Consider the following 22,923-nt stretch of genomic DNA (forward strand, 5'->3'; position numbering starts at 1 on the left):
ATCATTTGATATACCATGGAACACAGTGAAGACAGTCATCAAAACGTGGACAAAATATGGGAAAACAGTGAACTTGCACAGAACTGGACGTCCCTTCAAAACTGATGAAAAGACCAGACAAAAACTTGTCAGGGAGGCTTCCAAGAGACCTACAGCAACACAGAAGGAGCTGCAAGAATTTCTAGCAAGTACAGACTGTGTATTACATGCGACAGCCATCTCCATCTCCTGTATTCTCCATATGTCTGGACTATGGGGTGGGGTTGCAAGACTGAAGCCTTTTCTTACACAGAAAAACATCCAGGCCTGGTTAAAATTTGCAAAACAATAAATCAAGTCTCCCAAAATTATGTGGGAAAATGTGTTATGGTCCGACGAGACCAAGGTTGAACTTTTTGGCCACAATACCAAATGGTACTTTTGGCGCAAAAACAACACTTCGCATCACCAAAAGAATATCATGCCCACGGTGAAACATGTTGATGCCAATATCATGTTTTGGGGTTGCTTTTCTTGAGCTGGAACTGGGGCTTTTAGTCAAGGTGGAAATAATTATGAACAGTTCCAAATACCAATCGTTTTTGGCCCAAAATCTTCAGGTGTCTTCTAAAAAGCTGAAGATGAAGAGAAAATTTCACCTTTTCAACACGACAATGACCCCAAGCATGCATCCAAATGAACAAAAGAATGGCTTCACCAGAAGAAAATTAAAGTTTTGGAATGGCCCAGCCAGAGCCCAAACCTAAATTCAATAGAAAATCTGTGGGGTGACCTGAAGAGGGAGGTGCACAAGAGATGCCCTCGCAATCTGACAGCATTTTACATAGGTAAAACGGATAGAAGGTTAAAAGAACGAGTATACGAACATCTATATAAAATAAAATAAAGACCCTTAACAGAGAAAATGCATTGGCTAGACACATTATTTCCTATCCACAACATTCATTTTTGTTCAAAGCAATTGATTCAGTTGTTGATGATGGGGGGGGGGGGGGGGCGCTTACACTTTTATTAGAGCAACTTGACTTAAGTTGGCAAATACGCACTAGAGCAATGTTTTACCCGGGTTTGAATGAGACAATATCTTTAAACAGTATACTAAAGTTGAAAAATCTTAAATGTTAATGTGTGTATGCATTTTTATAAAATGCGTTCCTACTTGTGATATCTGACTTCATTTGACTCTGATATGTAAGTTTCTGACTTCTTAGTTAACCAAGTAATATTATATTTTGAGAGTCAACACAATAATTTGAGATATAGTATTGTTGGTATATGTATGCTTGTATATATATTTCTATCACCATTACAGGTAAAAATTCTGAAGGAAGGGAAGGGTTGAGATGTTCAAAAATATTGTCAGTCATATTTGTTTTTTAAAAAATGTTTTAAGTAGCAATAATGTGGATGTGTCTTTAAGGCACAAGATTTTAATTAGAAGTGTCATGTGACAAAAAGGGTGTGTATATATTGCTTGTGTTGAAGTTTGTTCAGTTTCTGATGAAGTCTTGCCACATGTGCAAGACGAAAAGCGTTTCATTAAACTGAAAGAGAATTAAACAGAGAGAATTTGCTTTGGTGTTTCCAAGCTGTCTTTTTGTTTTTCGCTAGTTTGTCTTACTTTGGTTCCTGTCTGTTGGAGTTTGTTATGGCTTTGGACAGTCCTTGTGGAACACCAACTATTCTTGACTTGACCCCACCACAACAGGATGCAGTGGGGTATTTGACACAGTTAATAGAACAATTATCTCAACGTATGAGCCAGTTACAGGCTAGAGTGGATGCCATTCCTTCTGTTCCTGCCATTGTTCAACCTTCTGCTTCTGCGTTAGTAATTGGAGGTGGTAGGCATCCCGATACTAGCTCAGTACCTCCCCATCTGAACTCACAAACTGGAAGTGTGATACCAACTGGAAGTGATGTCACACGAGCTGAACAATCGCACCAGAGGAGTAGTCCAGGTGGCAAAAGGGTGCCAAATGGCAGAGAACCTATAGGGGTTCAACAGCTTCAGCATCTGGTTCAACAATTCTACCTGTTTTTTCCAACAATCAGTCCGGTAGCGTCAACCTTACTAACAATATAATAACTTACAAACGACTTAATATGAGAAGTTGTACAGGATTTAATACCATTAAAGACTTGCCAACTTTTACTCAGTGGTTGGAAACGCCAATTCCTTTATTCCAATCGCAACCCAACCAATCAACACCTTCTAAAACAGAGGACTCGGGTAACATAGTTTCATTATTACAAGACTTTGACAAAAAACTTTTCAAATATAAAAAAATTTCTTTAGAAGTTACTTACGTCAATGTGTCAATGAAAACATTGTTCCCAAAGGCTTGCGTGCCCACCAATACCCTATGGGGTTAGAGCCAGGTTCATTGTTTCATAAAGAACTTATTGAGTTGTTTAACATTCAGGGACTTGCCCTGTTGAACTTGATGATTAAACATTATGAGACTTCTATTAACCTTTTACAACAAGAAGCTACTAGCTTAGATGCTGCTATCAAGGGTCATGTAAACTTTTCAAGATATGCTTTCGATTACAACAGAATTTTTGACAGTACAGACCAACAAATGATGAAATTTAGAGAAATTAAAAGTAAAAAAATCTAGCTAGAGACCGTAAAGCATATGGTGAGGGGAATGCTTACCCCCCCCCCAAGTTCACAAGTAGCAAAATCCAGCAATGCTGCTATGAATGTATTTTTGTGTAACACAACAAACAGAAATGAATTAACACATGGTCTTATCTGTCTCAAATGATAGTAGTGCACTTCCATCAGGTGAGGGACCTATGTTACCCCAACAGACAATTGTGAACAATACATCAGCAAATGCCCAAAATTTTCAGCATCAAGCCAACCAATACAATCGGAGATCAAAGAACAAGAAACCTCATTCCAACAACTACAAAGGGAAGAATTGGAAACGCAGGAGATGATACCACCTCTTATTGCACCAGCTTCCCCGGCACCTAATGCTGCAGACTTTGGACTAAAGAGCATCTTTATGAACAATGATAAAGATTTTAAAATTTACAATTTTTCTGATGTTGCTATAGATCAACCACTGGTGGAACTATTAGCCAAGGGGTACACTTTCGTCCCCACAAGAAAAGCAGACTTAGTTAAAACATTAACTGATTTAAAATTATTTGTGCGTAAACTCAATTTGTCTATGCTTTTTGTTGACAATATTATGGTTCAGTCTAGTGTATTACATCCTTCAAGTACTTTTTGTCCCCCTTTACACCCAACTTTACAATGTTTTGAACTCATTTGTGAGTTGGATTTATATAATGTTTTAGGGTTGGGTAGTAATCATAAGCAGAATAAAAGTAAGAATGTTTCATCTGTCAATGTTACTAGTGAACAACTGTATTTATTACAACTAATTCAAGAAGCCCCAGTCTGTATTATGGCCCCAGATAAGGGAGGGGGGCTTGTTGTTATGAATGTGGAGGACTATGTCAATAAAATGGACCAAACAGTCCGAAGTCCCACATATCAGTTGGTTTCACGTAATGAGTTAAATCAAGCATATAGTAAAATAAAGTCTCATTTATATGAAATGTTGTTAGAAACCAGGATTACTACTGACTTGTTTAGATATTTATCCATGCCTTCCCCAAGGATACCTGTTTTGTTTGGTATCCCTAAGTTACATAAAAATGTGAATAATCCACCTATGCGACCTCTGGTGGACGCTAGAGCAAGTATAACTTACCCCTGGGCAAAATGGGTAGACCAAAAGTTGAAGTATGTAACTCGAGAGAAATATATATGTAAAGATTCTTGGTCGTTCTTGTCACAAATCAAGAATTTAGAATTCAATGCTGACTTCAATTTCCTAACAGTGGATGTGGTAGATTTATACTCTTCTATCCCCCATGTGGAAGGCATTGAACGAGTCAGTAGTTACCCGAGAGCTAAAGCAGTAGCTTCTGATGAGGTGGCTTTAATAGAGGAAATGCTTGACAAAATCTTGTATAATAATTTCATTTTATGTAATAAGTTATATGTTCAAAAGACCGGTGTAGCTATGGGGTCACCCTGTGGGGCAAGTTATGCCAATTTGGTAATGGCCTCATGGGAACAAGAATTTATCTTTGGTAAACAAGAAGTGAAACAGCACATCCAGTTCTACACACGGTTTTTGGATGATATTTTTATCATTTTTGAAGGAAATAAGGAAGCAGCTAGTAAACTAGTAGATTATCTTAACAACACTACATATTTCCTTTCCTTATGTATTTGAAATTACCAGGATTTCATACTTGGATGTGGATCTTAGTAAAAGATATGGAAAGGAACGCATATGTAGCAAAAATTTATAGAAAGGCCACATATTCAAACTCTTTATTACATTTTAGCAGTTGCCATCCATGGCACCAAAAGAAATCTATTGGTGAAGGGCCAACTCGTGAGAGCTGCCCGTATGGTCACGTTGGACCAGGATTTCATGGATGAATGTAATAATTTGAGGTCAATGTTTGTTAGGAGAGGTTACCCAGTAGACATTTTTGAGTGTCTACTGGAAGTAGTAAAATACAAGAGAGAACAGGGGTTGTATAAACCCATTTTGTCCATTGGTTTACAAAGTGTTATAATAAGTGACAGAGAATTACAACAAAAAGAAGTATGGAATTTAAGTTTAATAACACCCTCTAGTAGTAATGCAAGGGAAATAATGTCAATTTTGAACAAAAATTGGGAAATAATTAGGAGAGATCCTCACCTTTCTTACAAGGTCAAAAGCAAACCCCGGATTATTTACAAGAGGGGGACTAATAGGTTCACAGGTTTATACTAGGCTATCTGCCCTAAGGCATTTATAAGCCTAGCCCAAATTTTTGCGGCTTACGCCACCCCTTATATGAAAAAATACTGTGCCCATTAGTTTGTTGTGCCTCTGTCCAGCAGTGACACAGAGATGATTCCTGGGGTAAACCTACGATCTCCCATCCACAGGTCTAGATTTCTCTTGAACAGAGTCAGCGAGGTGCTCTGCCTCACATGGACCGGGATTTTATTCCACAGCATAGGGAGTCTCCGAGTGATAAATCTATCCCTCCAGCACGTCCTATTTATGTCCGCTAAGGTTTAAGTCGCTTGCTCTAGTGGTTTTGGTGGATTTGGATTTTTGAGGTGGAGCATGTCCATTAATTCGGGTTGGACATGGCCTTGTATGTCAGGCACATGTCACCTCTGAGCAGACGGTATGCGACTGAATAGAGCTGGAGTTTCTTTAATCTGGCAGCATATGACAGATTTTGGTGTCCCTTTATCCTTTTGGTGAGGAACTTTTGGGGTCTCTCCAATTGCTGCAGATGTCGGGTGAGATACATCCCGAATGGGGCATTGTACTCTATCATTGGTCTGATAAGTGAAGAGTACAGGGGAACAATGACCTCACTAGATCTGGATGTGAATCCCTTCATGATCAGGTGGGCAATGTAGAAGGTCTTTCTAACCACTTTAGCAACGTGAGTGTCAAAAGAAAGGCCACTGTCAACCTGGGTCCCCAGGTCCCTGATAACCTCTTCTGTGCTGTGCTTAGTGGATTGCAACCTATATGGTAGCTTGGGGTTACCTTGTTTTTTCCGAAGGGTATGACTATACATTTTTTGGCGTTTAACTTCAGGCCATGGCTCTGGCACCAGCTATCTGTTTCCGTGAGTCCCTTCTGAAGGATATCCGTGTCCGATGCACTTTCCACTATGGCGCCCAGTTTGCAGTCGTCTGCAAACTTTGTCAGCCAAAGTCCTCCCATGTTGGCCTGTACTTCTGAGAAGTAGATGCCAAACAATAGGGGGCCAAGGACCAAGCCCTGTGGGACACCACTTGTGACCGGCTTGGAGTCTGACACAGCGCCAGCAACTCTAACTCTGTGGGTTCTGTCCTTAAGCCAGTTTGCAACCCATCTTGTGACATATGGGTTTACATTTAAGCTGGTAAGTTTTTCTACAATACCCGAGTGGGTATTGTGTCAAGCCTTTGCAAGGTCAAGGTAGGCTGTATGGACTGCCTTTCCCTCATCAATGGCCTTGGTGACTGTTTCGAAGAAGTTGACCAAGTTCAAAAGGCATGATCTTCCCTTGACAAAGCCAAACTGGGTCGGGTCCAATGTCTGCAAGTCCCCTATATCTTTGTTTATGAGCTCCATTATGATCCTCTCCATAGCTTTGCAGACTAGACTTGTTAAGCTTATGGGGCGGTAATTACCAGGGTCCGTAGAGGCGCCGCCTTTGTGGAGTGGGACCACAGTTGCCGTACGCCACTCCTTGGGCACGTATCCTGTGGTAAGGCTGAGATTAAACAGCTGCCTTATGTGCGGGTTTAATTCCTCATTTACACAGACGGGGACACCATCCGGTCTAATCTAAAGGAATTATTACAACATAAAAAAAAACACCCCACAGTGGAAGTGTGGCATGTACAAATGCGAAATGTTTAACTATTGTAAATACATGAGTACAGGACAAGACACTGAAGTTAAAAATATTAGTTTTAAAATCAAACTGAAGTACACTTGTCAGTCCAAGTTTGTGGTTTATGTAGCTCAGTGTCAATGCTGTGCAGCGTTTTACATAGGTAAAACGGATACGAACATCTATATAAAATAAAGACCCTTAACAGAGAAAATGCACTGGCTAGACACATTATTTCCTATCCACAACATTCATTTTTGTTCAAAGCAATTGATTCAGTTGTTAATAGTCGGGGGGGACCCGCTTACACTTTTACTTGAGCAACTTGAGTTAAGTTGGCAAATACGTACTGGGGCAATGTTTTAATGAGACAATATCTTTAAACAGTATACTAAAGTTGAAAAATCTTAAACGTTAATGTGTGTATGCATTTTTATAAAATGCGTTCTTACTTGTGATATCTGACTTCATTTGACTCTGATATGTAAGTTTCTGACTTCTTAGTTAACTAAGTAATATTATATTTTGAGAGTCAACACAATAATTTGAGATATATATACAAACATACATATACTAACAATACTATATGTCTATCACCATTACAGGTAAAAATTCTGAAGGAAGGGAAGGGTTGGGATGTTCAAAAATATTATCAGTCATATTTGTTTTTAAAAAAATATTTTAAGTAGCAATAATGTGGATGTGCCTTTAAGGCACAAGATTTTAATTAGAAGTGTCATGTGACAAAAAGGGTGTGTATATATTGCTTGTGTTGAAGTGTGTTCAGTTTCTGAGGAAGTCTTGCCACGTGTGCAAGACGAAAAACGCTTCATTAAACTGAAAGAGAATTAAACTGAGAGAGAGAGAGAATTTGCTTTGGTGTTTTCAAGCTGTCTTTTTGTTTTTCATAACAAATTCTTGCCAAACAGTTAATTCTGTTGGAGCTATTTCAATTCTATTATAAACACAGCTAGACAGATGAGGAGACTAAGGCACACAGTATAAAAGTCACTACTGACTGAAACATACTGTCCAGTTTATATACTCTTTTCAACCAATGTTATTTTTAATGTCCTTGTGACTTGTTCTTCTGGTTTCTGTGTCATGAAAAAAAGTCACTGTACACACAGTATATTGGGGAAAAGCATTTTAATTTACACTATCAATTACCACTTTTTTTAAGACCCATGAAAATTTTATGACAATTTACAACAGAATGTGATCTTTAGTACTTTGAATCCCTTGGTTTCTTGCAGCATACAAATCCATTGCATTCAATGCTATTTTTTTTATACAATGTTACATTACCAACGGCTGTTAATACTTTTATTAACACAAATCTTATAATGACGATAAGAACAATTACTGTGGAAATTGTAATACCCCACCATAGACACATAGCTGTTATTACTTATCTATTTTTAGCTGTTTTTATGCTTCCTTAAACAAGTTGTCAAGTCTTAACAGTAACACACAAGCATTTCAAAATCTTGTCAAGTTAACCCTTGCTTTACAAGGCAAAACCTTGTATTAAAAACAAGCATATTATTGCTTTGGGAAAAGAATATTTTAAAAAAAAAATTTACAGGAAAATGTGATCCTCTGTACTTAATAGCCTTTCTTCATTGTTAACAACAGTTACTTGTTTGACAGTTTTATAACACATCTCTTCAGTTATGTCCGCAATACCTCCATAAGTTGTATTTGCTATTAACTTTGGAACTTTCTATACTGCCTTAGTGGCACCATACCAGTGAAAAATTCAATTTCTGAAATAACGCCATTTTCTATGTCCAGTTGTTTTAATCTTTCCCTATTTTATGAACCTCTCTCTTTTCATGGTGATTTTTTACCATGTCCTCTGGTAATATGCGAGCAATTCTGCATACTCTGTAAAAGAATTTCTTCCCTTTTATTTCTTCCTTAAAATAAGTATTGTGTGTTAACTCCCATGCTGTTTTTATTTTATACTCTTACATAACCATAGTTTTTATGAAAACAGAGTATCCCTTTTTCTATTTTCATCAACTGTAAATGTTTTTATGGCCGACTGTTTTACAACTCTACTTTTATAAGATTTCTTTAAACATAAAACGTGTATGTGTAACCTCTACAGGGACTGCATATGTAATGGCATGTTCCCTCTGGAAGGAAAGTGGCAAAAAGCCCAACAATTTGACTTGTCACATGCCTTTGCAAACAAATTTTGCCTGTCAAAAATGTATTGAAATCAGGTATCCGATTTTGTCCCCGTTCTCATGATTTATAATATCCGAGTAGCTCTCCCCATTTTGTCTTTGCAACTGTTTTATTTGCATTAATTGCCGTGTTCTGTTTATAGATTGCTGTTATATAAACAAATTTTAACTTATTAAGACTGTTAACAGACTGTTACTGTACTGATACTGTTTGACTGTTATAAACTTTGATTTTTATGAACCAACATGGTGTGCTGCTTTTGCTTGGATTTTTATTAGAAAATAGCATTTTTCAGCTAAGTTTTAATGGCTTTGAACTTTACTACCTGTATATATTGCTGTGTATTATTACCCGGATGGCAGTTGCACCAGTTTGACTAATGATGTTTTTGCTGTACTAGTTTGCTTAAAAGACTGTTAGCCGTTATATTTTATGTAATACATTCTTTTGAAAATATGACATTACAGTCACTGTTTTTTACCAATATTTATCCTGTTTGGTGTATGCATAAGCTGCCTTTGGAGACATAATGTACTTTTAATGGGGGGGGGGTTGACCCTCTCGTTACTATAGAACCTTTTGTCCTTTTGTTATTTAGGATTTGTCATAGGTACTGCCTTAAATGTTATTCCATTTTCAGACATAGATCTGGACTTACATACCCAACGTTTAATTGCATTGTTTAATTTTGCATATACCATGTGCACTACTGTAAATGTATTTACTGTATTTGTATTAACTTTACTTTAAATCTGTATGGCTGTAGGTTATGTCTGTGTTTATTCTGAATGTGCCCTGGCTTATTAAACTAGTAAAGTATTGTTTTGTCTTTTACTGTCCCAGTTGTTTAATTAACATTGAGTTTTGTATAGTAACATTGTCTTCCATAAAAGATCCCTGTACTTTGTTGCCAACTGATAACCTGTATTTTGTTAATTTATTGCTTTAATGCCTATCGCCTGTCATGATCTGGTATTTCATAGGGAATACTTTATTTTTTATGTATCCCTCTGTGTTTGTTCCTGTGACCGATTGTCCCTTAATGTATTTTCTTTACCTTGATTTCTTTCCCTATTTTTGGGTTTTGAAGAAGCATCGTTTGTAATATGGACAATTCTGTTTAATGTGGCCTATTTTCTTACAAGTAAAACATATTACCTGATTTTCTGAACTTTATGTATCCGTCTGTAACCCTGGTGGAGCAGAAGCTGCTCATGTTCCCCCGTGTTTGTTTTATATCAGACCATGTATTACATCCTCTTCCTTTCACCACATAGTCTACAAGCTGTTTTTGTACATTTCCTATGTGCATCTGCAATACTGCATACTTTTTTAAACTGTCTAGTACTCTGGCTTAATCTTTGTTTCTGTCTGTCTGTCAGGCAGAAACTGATTTTAAAGCTGCATATGCATTTTGCAGAACTGTTAGCCAACAGTAAGGATGAGTATTGAGCTAAGGTTACCGGGATGGAGGGAAGGTGGGGACTGGAGTGGAGTGCAGGAAAGACCTGAGATGGAAAGTTAAAGGTAGGGGTGAGGGTGGATTGGAGAATGTTGGCAGCAGAAGGTGAGGATTGGAAGTGTTTAGGATGATGGTGGTAGGATAGATCTAGGGGAAGTGTGTAAGCGGGAGTGTGGGGGTTATGTAAAATGTAAAATGGAACAAGATGGAAGGTAGTTATGCCAAGTGGTGGTAATGCCAGGAGTGATATTAGAAGATGTTGTGAGTGTTGGGTGCGAAGATGATAATTATGTAGTGAGGAAAAAGATCGTTTAAGATGTCAAATTGAAGGAGCTGGTGTCTTGTTGAGGATGCAGAATGAGCTCAAGAGAGTAATATGAATGGAAGAGAGTGAAGTGGACCGAGAGATGTAAGGCAATGTGAAGGGTGGAAGTGAGGTGGATGAGGTTGCTAGTGGTGACATGTTTGTGGAGGGGAGGAAGAAGTGAATGAGATGATTGGAGAGTGAGAGGATTTGATGCAGAGGTGGATGGATGGATTTTATGAAGAGGATTGTGGATTTTATATGGTTATTTTAAGAGAGGTGAAGACTAAGTTAGTGACGTATATACTATGAGAGAGGGCCAGTAGGAAGGAGATTGGCAGAGGATAATATAGATTTAAGGAGTGTAGAGACTAAGCTGACAGTAATGGGAAAGTGGTGGTAAGCAAAGTAGAAAGGTGGTGGTAGAATGGAAAAAATGGTCAGGGAGAAGTGGAGTGGAGAGAAGGGATGAACAAGGATTAAGTGGGAAGAGTTAAAAGTGTGAAAAAAGGGTGATTGTGAAGGGAAGAGGAAGAGAGGGAAGGAGGGGGTGGAGAGCACAGCTAGCTTGGTAAACAGCTGGGAACTAGGAAAGGGTGAACTAAGGAAAGGTGCAGGGAAGGGGGGAGAGGTGACAGGAGACAAGGGAACCTGGTGGGGGAGAGGAAGGAGGAACAGGAAGGTGTAGAGGAAAGTAAGAGAAGTAAAGAAAGAAGAAGTGAGATTTGAGGAAAAGGGAAGAGATATGCATGAGTAAAAGGAAGAGTTAGTGCAGAAAAGATGGAGGTGGCAAAGTGGGTAAATAAGAAGAGGCGAGAGTAGAGGAGATGAAAAGAGAGAGAGAAAAAAGAAGAGGAAAGGAGACAGAGGAGGAAGATGAGAGACAGAGGTAAGGTGATAAAGGATGTGTGAGGGTGATGCAGGGTAGAGAGAGGTGGAGAGGAGAAGAGAAGAAGAGAGATTTTGAGAAGTAGATGGAAAGAGAGAATGAGAGAGAGAGAGATGTGAAGAGAATTGGATGATGTGGGGAGAGTGATGATAGGAGTGAGAAAGAGGACCAAGGGCAGCTAGGAGAAGTAAGAAGAGCGGAGAAGAGGGATGAGAATGGAAAATGTTGCTGGCCCAGATGGGGAACCATGGGAATGGAGGAGGTGCTTAGATTGGGAATGGAGGAATTTCTTATTTTAAGAAAAAATGGAAAAAGGTGGAGGGGAGTGGGGATAAGGAGTAAAAAGAAAAAGTGTTTTTCTTTAAGAGATAAGGGGATAGGCAGAGCTGCAGTAAGGACAGAGGGGAAAAGAAGTTACACAGGAAGTAGAAGAAGGAAGAGAGGAAAGAAGGAAGTGAAAGAGAGGTGATTAGTGAGAGCAGTCATTCAGTTGCATGAGCAGAGAGCAAGCAAGATATGATGCAAGAGAGTGCTGATGAGTTTGACAGAAGGAAGAGAAGAAGGAGTTGCACGCACTGTGTTGTTGTAGACTTGGAGAAGAACAGGGTGAACAGAGAAGAGTTGTGGTATTGTATGAGGTGTAAGGGAGTGGCAGAGAAGAGGAGAGAGTGGTACAGGGGTAGTGTGACAGTAGTAGGTAGGTGGAGTGTGGTGGAGAGTGTGGTGACAGAGACAGATTTAAGGTGGAGGTGGATTACATCCAAGGATCTCATGAGTCCTTTCTTATTTGCAGTGGTGATGTGGAGGGGGACAGGATGAGAGATGAGACAGGAGGAGTGGACTATGATGTTGATTGATGACATTGTGATCTGGATCTAGAGTGAGTATCAGGTCAGGTTGAGGAGACCTGGAGAGAGAGGTGGAGAGAGAGCAGAGAGATGAGAAGGAGTCAGGGCAGCTAAGAGAGAATATATGTGTGTAAAGAGGGAGGGTAGGAGAGAAATGGTGAGGATGCAGGGAGTAGATCAGATGAAGAGAAGAATGAAAGATGGTGAAGAGAGGTGAGGCAGAGTGGAGGTGGACAGGAGAGAGTGTCAATGGGTGGAGAAGAGCGTCAGGAGAAGCGTAAGAGTGAAAAAAAGAAGAAGAAGAAAGGGAAGGTCTAAGCAAGTAGATAGTGAGACTTGACATGGTGGCAGACACAGGCATTGACAAAGAGCAGGCTGGAGAGGAGTTAAAGATGTTAAGAAAGATGTAAGATGTGTGACTAGGAGATAGGAGGAGGGATATTAGATATTAGAGTAAGCTCATGTTGGACACAGTTTGGACAGAGCAGAAGAGAGAGAAGAGTTTTGCATTATTTGGACATGAGGAGGGATGATGTGTATATTGGAAAAAAAAGATGGAAGGGGAGCTGCCAGGTAAGAGGAATAGAGGAAGGCCTAAGATAAAGGTTTGGAGGAGAGAGAGAGAGGAGAGAGGGTTGGAAGCAGTTGGTGAAGATGCAGAGGATAGGATAGGAAGAAATGGAAGAGATGATGAGCCGGGCTTATTCCCTAACGGAAAAGCCGAAAGAGAATGATATGCATTTTGCAGAATGTCATTAGCTGTCTGACGGAATTGCTTTAGCATAACATCTTGCCTGACTAAAACATTATTTTGTTTTTTTCTGTCATGCATTTAGACTGCCTGTAAAACAGTTACGTTAGTCTGGACACTCACCTGTTTTAGCTGCTTGCTTTGCTATTTGCCAAAGCATTTACTGTAGCCTTTCCTGTATATTTTTATGTGCTTTGATTTTGACAATACTAAACTTTCCCTGTAAATCATTTTGGGAATTAATGCCCATAACTCTCGTACTGGAGCATGTTTTAGGGGTTTGCCAACACTGTTGATTCCCCTTTCGACCCAAAATGGCATGTGTAAATGCAAAAAAAAAATTTAAATAAAGCATTATTTGAAAGAGACCACACAGTGTATGTCAACCATTGTTTAAATGTCAACATATTGAAACAAAATTATTTTTTTGTCTTGCCACCGAGGCAGAGTCTGTAATAAACAAAACTATTGAGATATATCAGCAGGAGAAATAACTTGTTATTTCTGCTGAACCCTGCCCAATGTAAACCTTGCTGGGCTTCTTTTAACTGTTTTGTCAGATTAACCTCTGTAGTTTGTGCCCTTAGTAAATGCTGTTGGGCTCTGACTAACGTTAAACCAGAAATGACATTATGTAAAGTCTGAATGCTATGGTGAGTCTGTCTAAATGACATTACTGTCCCTTACTACTGTCTCTAGGGAAATTTTGAAAAGCTGTGAAAACCTTTTCTCTACAAGATTAATATTGACAGCACACTGTACTATGTTAGAACTTTCTTTTGTTTGAGCATTTGCAATATTTACTATAAATATGTAGTTATTACATTACTAACAATAATTGCATACACTTGTACTGTATGAGATTTAAGTGACTGCAGAAGGTAAATTTAACTGTTGTATATGTGAAGAATTAACAATGCTAGAATGAAACAGATTGTTTATCAGAATAGGATATATCTTATGGTATGGCTTGCATACTAGACTCCTGTGACAAAACAGACAGAAGTTAGGAAAGTTGCTTTTACATTTACAAATACAACTGTTATCTAATGTCTGAACATCAAACATTTCAGATTTACATTTCATGTCTAACACAGAAGGTTTAAACCATGTAAATTTATATATGCAATATGTGAGCACTGTAAAGTTAACTGTCTGTGCATCCCTGTCATAACTGTGAAGAAAAGTACCGTAATTTATGCAGAAGACAAGCAGGTGATCAGGCTGAAGTCAATCTGGAAAAGGACGGTGTTTCTCTACAGATGAATTGTAGGTAGTCCAATGCAGGACAGCTTCCACAGCGGTGCTCTGTGTCCACCAACGAAGTGCTGGAACTGAACTGTTTCTCTGTTAAAGCACTGGAACTGTCAGTCTGTTGAACTAACGTAGTAAGTAGTAGGGATCCCTCTGTAATATTAACTGCTGGTAACAGATATATGGTCACAGTCACTGGCCAAGGCTCGCCACTGAAGAAATGTATCCACTGAAGAATGTATCTCTTTCTATTCTGAAGAAACGTCACTGAAGAAAATGTCCAAAAGTACACCAGGCAAACTCCGTACTACTGTATCTGTTATACTTTGTCTCAGAATAAATTCTTGCCTAAGAGGTAATTCTTTCAGAGCTATTTCAATTCTATTATAACACAGCTAGACAGATGAATAGACTAAGGCACACTGTCTAAGACGTCACTAAGTGAAACATACTGTCCAGTTTATATACTCTTTTCAACCAATGTTATTTTTAATGTCCTTGTGACTTGTTCTTCTGGATTCTGTCTGTGTCATGAAAGTCCATGGTTATTTCTGTCTGTGTCATGAAAGTCCATGGTTATTTCATGCCCTTTTTTGGTCCTTGCTGTATCTGAAGACTTGAAAAAAGTCACTCCACGTCATCTCTGTGTCACTTAACATGTCCGCATTTTATTTATTTATTTCTGCATCTGAAAGACAAGAAAGTCAACTTCCTTTTTTTCTAGAACAGGATGCATTTCAAGTAAAAACTCCTTGAAGGCTTTGTGAAGCCGAGGCGCTAGAGAATCTACTGAGAATAAAATCGTTCTGGATATACTGGCTGTTGTTCTTTTCTGAGATCCATATCGTAATTTGGTGCTTGTTTTTGGTCCTATCGTTGTGAGTGGTGCATTTCAAGTAATGCCCACAGCTATATGTTATTAATATCTAAGCTGAACATAACTGTTCTTGCAAAGCAAGCATATTACTTTGAAAACTGCTGTTTGGCCTTGCACATTTCCTTTCACTATACACACATTATATTGGGGAAAAGCATTTTAATTTACACAATATCTATCACAGGGCACTGTCAGACCCCACTCTGATGGATCTCCTGCATATCCACAAAACAAACAGCACTAGAATTACCGGTTCTAAAGACTTAAACCTTGCCTGTGATATAAATAGGACCTGCTGGAGAGATGGGTGTGCATCCCAGAGACCACCTTGTCTATGGAACAGGCTCCCAATCCATGTGAAGCAGAGTTCCTCCCTAACCCAATTCAAGTGCAACTTGGACAACTGGATGGGAAACTGGAAATTTATCCCTGGTTTGGCATCTATGTCTGTAATGCAAACAGGTAGCCTGTAAATGGTTCATCTTCCAGGGCCATGCTTACACTTATCAAGGGTATTAGAACTTGTCAGAGATTTGGGATTCATGGCTAGGCTTAAAAAGGCTCGTTGACATTAGCCTAGTAAACACCTATGAACCCATAACATAAACCTGTTTTATACATAAAAAAATGTAAGGGAGATGGTAAAGTAGATTCTGCAAAAAATCTCCCATTTGTTTTTCCCCAAACTCAAAACATACAAAAAAAGTTGGAAAAAGCATGCACCCAATAATTTTAATTAATATTGTCTCAACAATACTACAAGCCACAGTAACTAAACCAGCTACTCTCTTTTCTGGTAAATGGCAGCACCAAACTACTGCAATAGAAATGGTAAAGTGGGCCCCGAGTAAAAAATCATCTTGTACTACAGGTCTGGACAACTGATTAATGAATGGTATATGTAAGATTTGAGATACACTGGCTGAAATATTCATGCTGTTTAATGCACAACTTGTTCCCATTCACAAGTGTGGAAGTAATGAATTAGTTCAAAATTAAAGAAGCACGAGTCTTATGACAATTACCAGAAAATGCTTTGAACAATGTCCTTATGTATGGTACGGAGGTCAACCCAGACAAGTGTATACAATTCTGAAAGATGCTTAGCACAGTACTTGACAACGGAGTATCAATTACAATTAAAGTTGGCTTTAGTGAAGGCTTTTGACACCCTGACCCATACAGGAATTATAAACAGTTAAATAGCAAATAAAATTAATTCCTACTTTACTAGATGGACAGAAACCTAATTGTTGACAAGGAAAGAGAGTGCAATAATACTGGGTACTGTTGAATATGTGTGCTCCCCAGGGTTTCATCCTGCGACCACTTCTGTCTAGCTTTGGGTTTTCTCCTTTCCCACTATCATGCAAATGCTGGATTTCCAAGTATGTGAATGGATACAAATTGGATAGATTTTTAATGATCACCCAATGATTATAGTGAAAGAGACTGTATTGCCTTTCTATATTTTGAATACTGTAGTTTTGTTTTCTTTACCTTGTGTTTTGCTTGCATTCTGTTTTAACAGCATATTAAAACTTCAAAAGAGACCACAGCTCTCTCTGTTCTGAGTCAGGCAGAATTTTTTCCCGCCATTCCATCCATTTAAGTTGTCTTGTTAAATACCACTGTCTTTCTAGTTGCCCGCCTCTTATGGTAATCTGACCATATATCTCATTTCTCTCTACTTTCACTGGCTTATGTGAGTAATCACAAAATCACCATTTTTTAAATCTCACCCCTTCAATTATTTAAATTTATTGGCCATCCTACGGTATTTCATAGTACCAAAATACAAAAGTGACCACCCCTTTCAATCCATCTTGCTGTTTTAAAAATAGTAACTCTCCACTAAACCTTAACTTTTTAAACAGGTAAAACTCAAGTTACCTACTTTCACATCTAACTTCTCTAGTGCACACTGCAGAGTGCATTCCTTTCAATCTTACCTTTAAGCATCCCTGTGACTAGCACTTTCTCTAATACCTGCTGGAAAGCACAAGGAAGCCTTAAACTCATACAAACACTGAACTCTCCCTGTTAACAAGGAGAAATTACTCCTTGTTAACAAGGAGAAATTAATAGTAGGCACTAAACAGCCTATAATTGCAAAGTACCCTGCTAAGGAAACAGCTCCTATACTTTACAAAGAAAAAAAAAAGCCCCAAACCAGGCATGTCCAAGGGTCAGCTTCCGGTGATTTCTCCTGTCCACCTGGTGAATCTGGGCATACTGGGGCAATGCAGCAATTGCCTCATGTACACAGACAACCCTCTCCTCCTTCCACCCAACACTACAACCTGTGAGAGATGCACTTACATAGCCAAAATGGAAGCAAAGCTCTCTCCACCCAAGATTGTGCTAAACAGTCAAGAGGAGAAGGTTAACACCCACACTACACCTCAAGCAACACATAGCCCTTCTAAACCCGCACCACCAACACCCACATATAGCAACACTAAATCCACATATGCAGAGGCCCTTAACTGTAACCTGCCCAAGCAACAAAGATCTCTGAAGCTGAAACGCAAACAAACACCAATCACAACCAATGTGTCACATAGTTCACAACACCAGTGTGCCACCCAGCAACAGCCCCTAAGGCAAGACAATGTACCCAACACTTTAGTCATAGGTGAATCTATAGTCCGGCACACTGATGTCCCTCTCACCAGGTTGAATAAGGAGAAAATTACAGTCAGCTGCCTGTCGGGTGCCAGGATCCGCCACATAACGCATGCACTCAAGTCACTCCACAACAAGTACAAATATGACTCTGTCATTGTCCATGTTGGAGTGAATGACTTGAGACGTACCTCCCTGGACTACATGAAGAGAGACATGGAAGAGCTCTCGGATCATGTGGCCAAGGCAGGTATGACCCTAGCCCCGAGTAGCATCCTGCCTTCGCCCAGAATGATACCACAATATAAGGATAAAATGATTGACTTCAACAATTGGCTAAGCTTATGGTGTCATTCAAAGGGGATCCAGTATCTGTCTGCCTGGGACGACATGATTGACAGACCACGATGCTTTGCCAGAGATGGTCTGCACCCATCGCCCCTGGGATTCAGGTTACTGGCTAAGGCTCTTGCCACCCCTATAGTGCCTTTTTTAGGCAAACTTCAAAGGACAAAACCACCACCGTAACAGGTACAAGCATGCAAAATCTGAAGGTAATGCTACTCAATGCTAGAAGTCTAAACCTCAAAATGCACTCTCTCGAGGCACTCCTAAAAATGGAGAACATTGATATCTGTGCAGTAACTGAGACCTGGTTCAAGGCTCCAGAGAGCACCCCTGCAATACCAGGCTACAACTCTTACCACACTTTTTGGCCACCAAACCAGGACTGAAACACTAAAGGTGGAGGAGTGTCAATATTCACCAAGGATATTCACACCACCAGGCTAGTTGGCCAACACAATGTGTCTGAAATTCTCCAAGTGCAACTAACACTAGGTAAGACTGCAATCCAAATTGTAGCTTGCTACAGATCCCTCACCATACCCAAAGATTCTCACTACACCTTTCTAAACATACTGGAAAATATTAAGATAGAACCAAACACCCTAATACTGGGTGATTTTAACTACCCTGCCATTAACTGGGAAAATTACTCATGTCCCAACACCTTTGCGCAACAGTTCTTGGAATTCATAAATTCCAACGCCCTGGATCAACTAATCCATAGTCCCACCAGGGGCTCCAATATCCTAGACCTGGTCATTACCAACATGGGAAATCAATGCTCCATACCTATGGTCACCCCCTCGTTAGTCAGGTCTGACCATAAGCTAATCACCCTTACCATCCACATCCCACCCCCACCCCCAGTAAAGAAACCACCATAAAAACTTCTCCAAAGCCAACTTCATGCTACTCAAGTCAGAAGTGACAAACTTCATGACACCCATGCAGACGGGAACTGAAAGTTCAACTGCTGAATCCTACACTAAGGCACTGTATGAGCACATCCACTCATGCATGAATCGTGCCATCCCAAATAGAACCAAAATGCTCTCATCCAAAAAAGGAAGCCAATCTGGTGGTCCCCTGCCATAAACAAACTTTACAACAAAAGGAAGAAACTTTTGCAGAAAAGAGGAAAATCCCAGGATGCAAAAAACTCCCTTACTAGCCTCAGTAAGAAACTGAGATGCCTCATAAAATCCTCCAAAGCTAGTTACGAAAATAAAATTGCCAAAGATTCCAAAGAAAACCACAAAGCATTCTATGCTTAACTCAACTCCATTCAAACTAACGCTGACAATTACTTGTAAAAACGTAAACAGTGTAACCAAAACGGCTTCAATATACATGTGCAAAAATGTGCAGAAATGTGAATAATATATATATATATATATATATATATATATATATATATATATATATATATATATATATATATATAACATGAGTGGAGTTAAGCATTTTGAAAGTACATTGGTTAGTATAGGAGGTGTGTGCATGACATAAAACGTATAAAATCTTTTGTTAATTGTTAGAGTGAATTACTCTGATGAAGCCTTTGTAGTAGTAATAAAGGTGAAAGCGCTAAGTCAAGCCTTGCGTTTGCATTTCGCATTTTGTATTTTGTATTTTGTTTGTAAGACGAGTTTTCTCCTGGGTTGGTCATTGGAGCTACGTTCAGGTAGCGGGATTACAGCCTGGTTTTTGTTTACAAGTCTGGTTGTGTTTCAGTTTATTGGGGTGGAAAGCTTAAAAACTTACTATATTCAAATAATAATAATTAATATAATAACCAAAAAAGTATACTTCTAAATGTGTATATGAATAATTGTGATCTCCTTGGCTCATCTCTCTCAAAGGCATAATTATTTACACACACACACACATCTCCAAACATAATTTGATAAACAATGGTTTACTTGATATTATCCTCCATGAACAGTATAATGCTCAGTCATTTAATCATAACCATATCCTTTTTTGTTTCATCATAACAAGGATATAACCTCAAAATTATAACTGGAGAGGTAAACTCAATACTAAATTGTTAAAATAAAACAATATTTTCATCTGAGTCAGAGAATTAATCATAATTTGTAGTAAATGATAAAATTACCTTAACTGACAAAAGCAAATTTTTCTTGGTTTTGCAAGTAACATTTCTGCTGCGATTTTAAATGAACTAAAATAGTTATCAGTCAGTAGTGACCAATGCTTTTCTCTGTACAGAATTCATAATCAGCACTACAGCAGCATTCTGTCTCTAATTTGTTCGAAATGTTGTCAAAGTATTCAGCTCAGAAACTGTAATTCCATGTGACTCTGTGTTCCCCAAATGACTCAATGTAAGATTCATTTTTTTTTTTTACAGGTGTAAATGAGGTGTCTATCACTGACGCTGCCCTTCTTGCTATGCTTTTCCAAAATGTTTGACTTTTTTCTAATCTAGAGTTTTCCTTTGTCAGGATCTAAGTGATTATGTTAAATACCCACTGGCACAACCATTATAATACCCTTACTTAAGTTGTGATATAAAGAATAAACAATACCCGATGAATATATATGAGCAACCAACACCTCAACAGTGAAGTTTGACATGTTTAAATTATGAACACATCTTGAGAAGTACAATTACTGATAAATGTTGCATTATCTGTCATTTTTATAGCATATGGAATTGTTTAATGTATTTTGTTGTGGACATCTAGTTATGAAAACTGCTTCCATTTTACATCTATACTCGCTTTATGATTTAAGATTAGCTGCTAAAAATTATTTTACATACTCCCTTAAATTTTAATTTGAAGCAAAGATCGTTAGTGTACACCGCAAGCTTAAAATACCCCCCCCCCCCCCCCCCCCATCACATGCTGGAATGATACATGCTCCAGCTTTGGGCAAGAATTTACTCTAATGTCCTCCAGGAATGGCAAAGTAGCATAACAAGATATGTGGCTCAGGATAAGCAGAGTAGCAGGAAGTTTTGTTTTTATATACAAACGGAGATAAAAGTACAGGCAGCTCGGTGCAGCAGCAGAGGCTGCGTAATGGAGCTTGCCTGCTTTCTATAAACTATATCTGGCTAACGGTTATACAGTATAAATCGAACATATTTCCCTATACTACTAACTTGATCTATATAATCCATCAGAACCTTAACTTTTGAGTTCTACTGCCAGATGAACAACATATCCCTTGATCTTAGAGGTGGCGGAAAGCTGAAATGAGGTGATGAAAACAACTTAATGTGACTGGACTCCAAGCAACAGTCTCGGTGAAGACAAGAAATTTACTTCTATTTGGTTCTGATGTGCAAGTTAAGCAAAATCCCAATCAACATCATCATTCTGAACTGCATATGAGCTAAATATAGTGAATTATATTTATTTTCATTCTAATGCTGCCGGCCCGCGTAACATCTACATAGGTTTAAGTCTGCAAACCAGGAGGATCCGGGTAAACAAAACACATGATGTACACATGTAAGTGGCCCACTTGATATTTCACGTGTGACTACGAAAGATATATGTACTACAAACATCTCTGACCTAACATATCGAAAATTCAAAACACTGCACTTTTTTGGAGGTGAAAATGTTTTAAACGTGAGGAAAAGTATCAATCCACCACAGAGACATGAAAATGATAAATATTACTGGACACCCGATATAAAAAAAAGGCAGCAATAAAAGTTGTTGGATTGGGCGCAAATGAAAATTGGGAAAACACGATACAACACACTGCAAGCTCCAGCTGCTCCTTCTGCAGAGGCTAGTCACTTTTACTTGAAGGAATAGTGACAGCGGCAGTTTCGAAACTCGCATATGCTCGCTTCGCCACTTTAGATAAAGGGCTCAAACGATGCTGTGATCAGTAATGGCAATTATATAAAATTCAGTGATCTATAAACATGGAATAAACTGACTTGTACATTATTAAATAATCTTCTAGTTTACTCCACAAAGCGTGCAATGTGCAGCGCAGAAAAAGTGACAGTTCCATTAAATGAATAATCTGATTTATTATTCGTGCAATAAAAAGCTGGAAAGTGCAGCTGTTCTATCGCTTCTTACCTCCAACTTCATGCTCCCCCACTATGTCTGCGCTTCATAACAACTGCATACCACAAACATTTACGTTACAATCATGGAAGCTTTCTTTCAGCGCAAATAACGGAAGGAAGGTAGGGGCAGGAATATATATTGAGATGGACACGCGTGTTACCTTAACGGTTTTCCTCTGCAGCTCTAAACTGACCATGGTTCCAGCTGGGGAAATATTAAGTATTAAATAAAGTCTGTACCATATTATCCACTCAGTGATTCTAGTTTTAATTTAGTTAGAGTTTATGAAATTTAACTGAATTTCTTGCTTTTGAAATAGGCATTTCATTATGCATTTATTTTTCATTATTAACCAAGCTGATGACCTGTTTCGTAATGGGCCTTTTTCGGCAAGAACTAAAGGTACAGGAGAGAATGTAAACACTAACATACAGATTTTCAAATAATTCTATTAGTGTAGAATTTGATACTTGACGTATAGGAAGAAAAGACGGTAGTACTCCCTTCTAATCCCTTTATTGTTGTACTTAAAATACTATACCTACTTCTAATTAGCACAACTACCATTCCATCAATATTTCTCTGTTAACACTTAAAATTGCTTATTCCCTCTCCCTCTAATTCGAGTAATGAATTTCTTAAATTACTTCTACCTGTATTATACACTTCTTCTAACTACAAATTATCAGTACAATTAATGGCTATGAATATCAATACAAATATTATACTGACTACTATGCTATATGTTCACTGAAACTGCATTATAAAATGTGTTATTGTAAATATTGATTGCATTAAATTTGTTACCTTGGAGGTTTTTTCCCTGGGACTTTGCTGAAGAAGGGCACCTGTGCC

At 38.6% G+C, this 22,923-nt stretch overlaps 1 protein-coding gene across 42 annotated transcripts in view; it reads right to left on the reverse strand.

Moving 5' to 3' along the window:
* Positions 1 to 22,207, reverse strand: part of LOC122809254 (titin-like) — a 3,339,665-nt gene extending 3,317,458 nt beyond the window's left edge. For 25 of the 42 annotated variants that reach the window (XM_044080597.1, XM_044080609.1, XM_044080615.1 and 22 more), the window contains exon 1: positions 22,078 to 22,206. In XM_044080597.1, coding sequence (XP_043936532.1) covers positions 22,078 to 22,089 — 12 coding nt within the window. In that variant the 5' untranslated portion in view covers positions 22,090 to 22,206. Of the gene's footprint in view, positions 1 to 22,077 lie in introns of all 42 variants that reach the window. The other 17 variants (XM_044080625.1, XM_044080596.1, XM_044080621.1 and 14 more) reach the window with 2 other exon arrangements.
* Positions 22,208 to 22,923: the final 716 nt, after the last annotated feature.

Source organism: Protopterus annectens, chromosome 8.part0 (assembly GCF_019279795.1).
Source record: "Protopterus annectens isolate FY-2018-M chromosome 8.part0, PAN1.0, whole genome shotgun sequence".
Lineage (NCBI taxonomy): Eukaryota > Metazoa > Chordata > Ceratodontiformes > Protopteridae > Protopterus > Protopterus annectens.